General features: G+C 40.1%; 1 protein-coding gene across 1 annotated transcript; it reads left to right on the top strand.

Annotated features, from left to right (window-relative positions):
- Positions 1-2,358: 2,358 nt before the first annotated feature.
- On the top strand, positions 2,359-6,799 carry LOC129833059 (homeobox protein unc-4 homolog). Its single transcript, XM_055897313.1, has 3 exons — positions 2,359-3,155; positions 3,670-3,845; positions 5,443-6,799. The coding sequence occupies exons 1-3, from the start codon at positions 2,900-2,902 to the stop codon at positions 6,460-6,462; spliced, it is 1,452 nt and encodes a 483-aa protein (XP_055753288.1). The 5' UTR covers positions 2,359-2,899; the 3' UTR covers positions 6,463-6,799.
- The last annotated feature ends 1,865 nt before the right edge of the window (positions 6,800-8,664 follow it).

Below are 8,664 nucleotides of genomic sequence, written 5' to 3'. Positions count from 1 at the left end.
AAGGCACATTCACGCAGATGAGCATCTTTCTTTTGGTGTTTTTCTGTTAGTGTCTTAACAACCGTTCCACAGGTGCATGTTCATTAATTGTTTATGGTTCATTGAACAAGCATGGGAAACAGTGTTTAAACCCTTTACAATGAAGATCTGTGAAGTTATTTGGATTTTTACGAATTATCTTTGAAAGACAGGGTCCTGAAAAAGGGATGTTTTGTTTTTTTGCTGAGTTTAGATGGTAGGCTAAATAGGCCTATTTGTTTTCCTATCTGCTGCTTTGATGGTCTCCAACAATTATGATTTGAGATATTCAAATGTGTGATTTAAGCCAGTTTCTTTCAAATAATCTGAAATAAAAGATAGGCCTTTCATGCCAATGGTTGACCTGCAGGTCAGGGATGGATGTGTATGGAGCTACCTTTTCCATTCGCATGTGGGTTTATCCAAGAAAGTCACTATCAGGTGGTAAAGGCTACAATAGGGTAGACAAATATCACATGAACCAATGTATGTCTACTTGCCATATAGGCTAAGCTACCAGCTCTATAAAACACTTTTAGAAAAAAAGGGTTCCAAAAAGGTTCTTCAGCTGGCCCCGTAGCCCTTTTTAGTTCCAGGTACCCTTTTCGGTTCCAGGTAAAACCCTTTTGGGTTCCATGTAGAACCCTCTGTGGAAAGGGGTTCTACATGAAACCTGTAAGGGTTACACCTGGAACCAAAAAGGGTTCTTCAAAGGGCTCTCATGTAGAGAAAGCCTATGAGAACAGCCGAGGAGCTTTTAGGTTCTAGATAGCACTTTTTTTCTAAGAGTCTATTGTTCTGTAGTTTAGGATGCTGACTCTGAGGCACTTTTCTATTATTTTACTGAACCTTTATGTCCTATCGACCAAGGCCAGTTAAATTGTTGATGAAACTCTTGAATTCAAATGAAAAGACAGGCCTGTAGCGGCACTGAATGCAAGCCTTGTTCGTCTTATTATCGGGTTAATTAAAGCTAGGATCTGACAATGTCACCCGGTTGTAGAAAAACGGATTTAAATGCAATGTCTCCCGGGACTAAGTGTCAAGGGCTGCTTTTCACTGAGCCCGTGCGCCTGGATGGGGTTACGATCAGAATTGACAAGAAGCAATTATTGAATTTTAGATGTTCAAAAAATAAATGAATGGTTAGAATTATTCATAAAACATCTGTAAAACATGATAAACTTAGTTAAAAGGCCTCTGAGGCAACTCTAACCACATCTTTGTAGGGGAGAGGGATAAAACGGCCAGAACCTGAGACATTTCTAAGGAGTTCATTAAAATGTACACATTGAAATGCAGAGGGGTTCTATTTGGGCTTGAGGTCAAGTGACGAACGGATTATATACTTCCTCATAATAATATTAATTAAACAATTTGCATGCTAATAAGGTAAGAATCATCACGGCTTCTGTTGAGAGATTCGGGTTATTACAACACGCCAATCCGGGTGCCAAGGGTCAGGGAGTGAGTGGGGAGCGAAATTTCACTCAGATTAACATTATGACAGCCAGCACCAGACATGGGATAAATAAAGTAGAATTCATTTTCTCTGTAGCCTAAAGAGCAGAGAGACAGAACTACTAGACCTACTTAGACAGAATTGATTCGCTTTATTCACAACACATTTCTTTACATAAGCGAGTGGGGAAGCATGGACTAGTACTATGAAGGTCTCCGGACAAATAGCATAATGTAACAAAAATGAATGGTTCGGAGCTTCCCCACAGTAGACTATGGTCATATAGTTTTGTTAACCTTTTACACAATCATAAATGTCCTCAGTTTTCACCGGAGATGAGTCTATTTTGAACTGCGAGAATAAATAACCTCTAGCCATATAAAGGTAAATATAATACAATTATTAAATATATATATATATATATGTATATAGAGAGAGAGAGAGAGAGAGATAGATATCAGATGACACACTGGTGCTGCACATCTAAAGCTACAGGCTTTTATTTGTTTGCCTCATAAAGACAGCATTTACCTGCCTACATGAGTTCAAAACTAGCCTACCAAAAAAACTATAAGAATAACTGCAAATCCGTATACACAAGAAGCTACTTTGTAAACCTGGGAAAAATTCTCACACATTTCTAAAGGAAGTCTCATTAATTACAGTATAAGTGCTGGGGAATAAGGGTTCACATTTCTTCCTAATACCGTTCCTCTTATTAGCAGAAGATTAATTAGTGTGTGATGTAATTAATAACTTAACATCTGCCTTTTTTTCAATCAGCCTATCGACAGCAGGCTGAGGAGTCGATCGCCCCCTTTCATCAACATCCCGTTATATTGCACGCGAATTGGTTGTAGTCTCGAATAAAATTTGACAGCGTTGGATGATAAATGTCTTTGTGTAAAATTAGGGTATTTGTAACTCGGCATCGATTAATAGAGAGAGTAAACATTTAAAACGCCACAACATGTTGACCAAAAACTGTGACTAGCCTCTCCGTCATTTTCGATGTGGGACCGAGCGTTCGAAATTAGTCCATCTCTTTCACCTTTTACTGGGCTTCAATCTGATCACTCTCTCTTGGTGGTCCCCCGTGTAGTTGTGATGTAGTTCTTATCAAAGCCCTCCTGTCTTGTTGTGACAGCTCTGATATTGTTTATTGAGGTGGATGTCAGGTTTAATTAGCAATCGATATGGAAAGCGTTTGCAGACCGCGCCTCTGACGTCATACTCGATTACCGTTTCTCATTGGTCTCAAATTCCCAAAGCCTAGGCTAATTATTGGAAGGTTCATGTTGATAAAGTACAGCTCATCCTTCCCTCCACATCATGTCCCCTCCTCGCTGGCCACACTCACTGCATGCTTTTTAAATTCACACTACCAGCCTCCAGACGTCGTTTCCTTTTGCCTAGGAGATGATGGACAGCAGGATACTGGATCCACCTCATGCCCAGTTCGGAGGCTCTCTCGGCGGGATGGTGGGCTTTCCGTACCATCTAAGCCACCATCATGTTTACGAATTAGCCGGTCATCAACTTCAATCTGCGGCCGCAGTTCCTTTTTCAATAGACGGATTACTTAATGGTTCCTGCACAGCTTCAGTGGTTAATTCAAACCAGCTCTTGTCTGGCTGTGGTATGAATGGAGATAACCAGCAGTACAAGCTGACAGGTAAGCAAAACGAAATACAATACTTATCAAAAGGTTGGCTGTAGATCAAAGGACTAAACAAAGAACTGAAAGTGTCTGTATATCCTGTCCTGTACATCCTCTCCATAAAGCGTTAAAGAGGGAATCCAAATCCTAAGAAACAAAGGCGCTTCTTCTGCTTTCAAATGAGGCTATATGCAATTCATTTCAGTGGAGAACAGCATACCAGCTCAGCTCCGAACGTGAAACCCCCTTGTGTTGTGACAGGGTGTGGAAAATCACTATTTCTCTATTGTTAGTAGAATGTTTTACTGTGTTATTGTTATTATTATCAGGATCAATATTGTGTGATTAATAGTCTATTGTTACTACTATTTTCTTACCATCGAAAACTGACATAATAGCCCAATTTATTAGACTATATTTGATTAATTTCTTTATAAAGGACCACAGAAAAAACGTTTCCTTGCAAAAAAATCATGCAGGTTACTTCTGCGTCTCTCACACACTCTCTTGTTTTGTATTCTCATGCTAGATTCGTGTGACCCAGACAAGGATAGCCCTGGTTGTAAGAGACGACGAACTCGCACAAATTTCACTGGTTGGCAACTGGAAGAATTAGAAAAGGCTTTTAATGAGAGTCACTATCCGGACGTGTTCATGAGGGAAGCACTGGCTCTGAGATTGGACTTGATAGAATCGAGGGTACAGGTAAATATCAACCATATCCACTTTTTGGCATTCACTGTTGTTGGTTTGTTATGATGTGTAGCCTAATGATTCCTAAACACTGATAGGCTGTTTGAACAAAGGAAAGTAGGCCTATTTATTCCCCATGTCTCTACACAAATATATTACAATGGTCTATTTGAGATATATAGCTGACCTGTAATTCCTGTCTCTTTGTTGTTTTGTACTGTGACCAACAACTCCACAGGGAGCTCGTGTAATATAGGCACATAAGAGGCCTATTATAGTATGTGCAGTACGATGCCTCAATATATATATATATATATATATATACAGTACGATGCTTCAAAACTGCAAATGAAAGCAAATCATTTTCACTATTTTAAATAGGAAAACATGATCAAACGTGAATATTTATTTAGATAATACAATATACGATATATTTATAGAGATATAGTCTTCGAAATCAAGGGTGATACGAGCAGCAAACCGAGTATAAAGAGGACTTCTGGTTCAAGGAGAAATACTTTAAATATGGCTAAGCCATGGAATGGTCAGTTCATTTGCTGTACTTGATATTAATATGAATTGTGTAGATTCTGTCGGCAAGGCTATATTACTTGCACTCAAACATACTCAAAATGAATATGTCTACATACATCGACGTACGCACATTCAGTCTTTCCACTTGTATTTCCCTATATAAACCGATAGAACACCCAAGTATACACATACATTTCTGAACTTGAATATTGATTAATGTTCAAGCCGTACATTTTTATAAAGGACACAACTTTTCCCCCATCTCTCCTCATCAGTCAAATGTCCATGCACGTGGACTTATTATTGTGATCATTTGCACTTCTGATGTCAAAAGCTCATATGAATACTGTGTTATGCACAGAGAAAATGCCAAAAAATTGCAAAAGTGACATGACAAATATAGGACTAAACCAGCGTTTCTCAAACTCGGTCCTCGGGACCCCAAGGGGTGCACGTTTTGTTTTTTGCCTTAACAATACACAGCTGAAATAACCAACTAATCATCAAGCTTTGATCATTTGAATCAGCTGTGTGGTGTTAGGGCAAAAAAACAAAACGATGACCCCTTGGGGTCCCGAGGACCGAGTTTGGGAAACACTGGTCTAGTCCTATATTTGTCATGTCACTTTAGCCATTTTTAGGCAGTTAGTGTTGGGGGAAATTTGAGTATTTGTAACTATATTATACCATTTATTATTATGCATTTGATTGGGACACATGGGCCCATCATAAGTGAGATATATGTTTTCATGGAGCATTTTCCAGATCAGACAGACAGCATTTAACTTTTAATTGAATAACGAAGAAGGCATAAGCACACGGAATAATTGTAGGCCTAGTCGAATTGGAAAATAAATATGCTTATTTTTGTCATCGCATCTGGTAATAAATAATTGTAGGCCTACAAGCAAGAGGCATTGCTCTTTGGTTTTGTGTCATTTGGAACCATCTACAAAACATTATTCCAATGGTTCACACAAATATTCGCCTAAATTATTATTAGGCCTATGTATTTTTTAAGAAAGTGTACTTCTTTTTGAACATGCGTAACATGATTTGTTTCTCTAATATGCAGGTCTGGTTCCAAAACCGTAGAGCTAAGTGGAGGAAAAAAGAAAACACAAAGAAGGGTCCAGGGCGACCAGCTCACAACTCCCACCCAACAACATGCAGCGGGGAGCCCATGGACGCGGAAGAGATCGCCAGGCGAGAACTGGAGAGGATGGAGAAGAAGAAGAGGAAGCAGGAGCGAAGACTGTTGAGGTCCCAGAATAAACTTTTGTCAGGGGACCTATTTCACACCCCAGGATCTGACAGTGACAGCGGAGTGTCACAAGTGACAGACAGTGAACAAAATCCACACTGTGACTCTGTAGGCCGAAACCAAACCCAATCGAGCTGTGACCAAACACCACAAACCCTCCAGAACCAAAGACACTTGAACCAAGATGCTGGTGGATCCGAGCTGGACTCGTCCGACAGCAGTCAACAGTCAAGCATGTGCGCCAACAGCAGAGCCTCCACTCTTCAGAAACTGAACCCATTCAGCGTAGAAAGCCTTCTATCCGACTCCAGACCAAGGCGCAAACCGAACATAGATGGATTTTCTGCCTTACCCTCCTCGCGGCCTTTGATAGGGAAAGGACATTTCTTACTCTATCCTATCACCCAGCCGCTTGGATTCATTGTTCCTCAGACTGCTTTGAAGACAACACCTCCAGACTCAGATACTGACAACTCCACACAAAGAACCCCAGTGAATGACAGCAGCTTATCTGCCAATACTGGACATAAAAACCACAAGGAGTCCAACAATCTCGACGCGACAGCAATCAAAGTGCAGGTCAACTTTACCGGGAAAAATACTAGTTCCCCACAGAACAGCCCAGGCCATGTTACCTTTTCCAGTAGCAACTGTAGTCAGCCTTCAGCCAGTTGTAGTGCAACATATTTCCAAGATGATGATGATTCAAAGTATCTGCCATTAGACAAAAAAGAGCAGTCTGTTAAAGACTACCCAGAGAGTTCCGAGTCTGTGACAACCAACTGTCCACCAGAGACAAAGACAGAGACTCAAGATGTCGGTATGGAATAATAGACCTATAGGTGAGAAAAAATATTGATAGCGTCAACAACACCTTTCATTTGCCCAAAGCTCAATCACGTCTTAGAATATAAACTCTCAATTTACAGATGACATATATAGCCTATTTTCTGATGATGATGGGTTATAACTGTGTGTGTGTGTGTGTGTGTTGCGTGCGTGTATATGCGCACGTGTGTGTGTGGTGGTGGTGGTAGTAGCACTAGCCCCCCTGTGTAACAAACTGTAAAAATACATAAAAACCACAAAAATCCTCAAAGGCTGTAAAAAGTATTATAATATTTATATATGTAAGGTTTTCATAAATAAATCGATTGTATACAATAAATCCAAACCGTGTGAGATCTTAAATAGCCCGTATAGTGGGTATAGGTAGCGCTTTCTGCTAAAATCTGATGTTGTATTTTGTGTATTGCTTTAACAAATTTATTCATCTATAAGCCTCACTGAAATGAGGTTACGAGCCGGAGGCGAAAGGACCCGCTCGACTCCTGCAGAGTTTTGATATGAAAGTAATTATTTTCCCGGTGGCTACTGCAGGGATTCAGTTTATTTTAGCCCAAAGGGTTATTATACATTACCGATTTCTAGTGATATGAAATCACATAAACTTCCAAGAATAATAGAATTAGCATGAAAGGCTGGGGTGTCAAATTGAAATACGAAAATAATAGCCCCGGCAGCTGGGAGTGTGTTTGTGCATATTGGATAGGAGATGGGAATTCGTGGGGCGGAATTTTCATGAGCTTTTCACTTTGTCAGGGCCCTTGTAGCCGGCTATATTAAGATAGATGTTCGATGATATCCCTCATTGTTCTGTCGCTTACATTGATGTTTCTGTGTTATCAGCCTATTGATCACGCGTCGGCTGTAATAGGACGGGCGAAGCAAACGTGCCTATTTACAATAGCAGAACACATTTGTTCTAATAGGGCTGGCGGTCCCCAGGGATGCTGTGCAGGCTCGGGGACATCTGCGCCATGGCAATATTAGCAATGTTGACCAGATCTAAAGTCGAGGTAAGAAAGGAAAGACCATTCACATCGCATACAGCTTGTTTTACAAGATAGGGCCTATAGGTAAAACGCACGTGAAAATGACCTCAATAACACGAACATCTAAATCCTAAAAATAGAAAATATCCATTCCAGTGTGGTGTAGTTTTCCTTAAATACCCAGAGTTCCTGCTACTCTTTTAGGGTCTTGATTTGCAAATAAATTGAAAATAATCAGAGGGGCAGCTTTACTTCTGAGCCGGCGCAAATGAATTTCTGAGCCTGTGTCCCTTTCAAAATATTTACATAATTTTCACCCGATGACTGCTGTTTGCTCAGAGGAAGCAATGACTTATTGGGTGTGGGTGAAGGGGGGCTCTTGGTATAAGAGACAGGCAAAAGTGTATAGGGAAAGGGAGAATGTAATCTCAACAGAGAATATATAGGCCTATGGCAGACAGAAAGTCAATAAGCTAATGAATAACTTATTATTTGATGAAAACAGATCCAAATACAATGGCCCTTGGAAGTCCTCAACCCAACAAAGATAATACTTCTAACTTTTATTAAATATATATTCCTATACCCGACATAATATTTAAAGACATTATCTTCTTATTCAGCCAGCCACAGCCAGCCCATCTCCCCAATTATTGAGCTGTATTTCTGTCATTGGGTTGCCATTTAGGATAGATCATTTGGAAATTAGAGTTGCCTGGATGTGTCCTTCAATATATATCTATATTTTTTGTGTGTGTCTTATTTGGAGCGTATGTTGCATTGTAGGGGGTGTTCATGTTTAATTCATTAGCATACTGAACAGGAGTATCGTGGCTGCACACTGGTGGCCTTAAGGTGAAATTAGCGATTTGCTTAAGTAGTTAAGCTTTTTTTGCCTGAGAGCTGCACGCAGTATGATTCAAGACAAACTATCAATCGATATGGCCCAGGCAGCCTCCAGGAAATGTGTCCTCCATGAATCATACTTTATGAATTCAATTTCTACCCGGAGAAATTTTCAATTTGAACGCCGGATCATTATGGGAGAGTGTAAATTGTTTTTGCTCTATTATGCATCGGACGCCATCATTTTTCTTTCTAATTACGGAGGTGTCAGGTCGGGCTGTCATGCAGGCGCTGATTTTCAATTTAACTGATCATCATGCATTCATTTTCCCATTTGATAAATCTGCTATCT

This window comes from Salvelinus fontinalis, chromosome 34, assembly GCF_029448725.1.
Source record: "Salvelinus fontinalis isolate EN_2023a chromosome 34, ASM2944872v1, whole genome shotgun sequence".
Classification (NCBI taxonomy): Eukaryota; Metazoa; Chordata; class Actinopteri; order Salmoniformes; family Salmonidae; genus Salvelinus; species Salvelinus fontinalis.
This window is presented reverse-complemented; position numbering and strand designations above follow the sequence as displayed.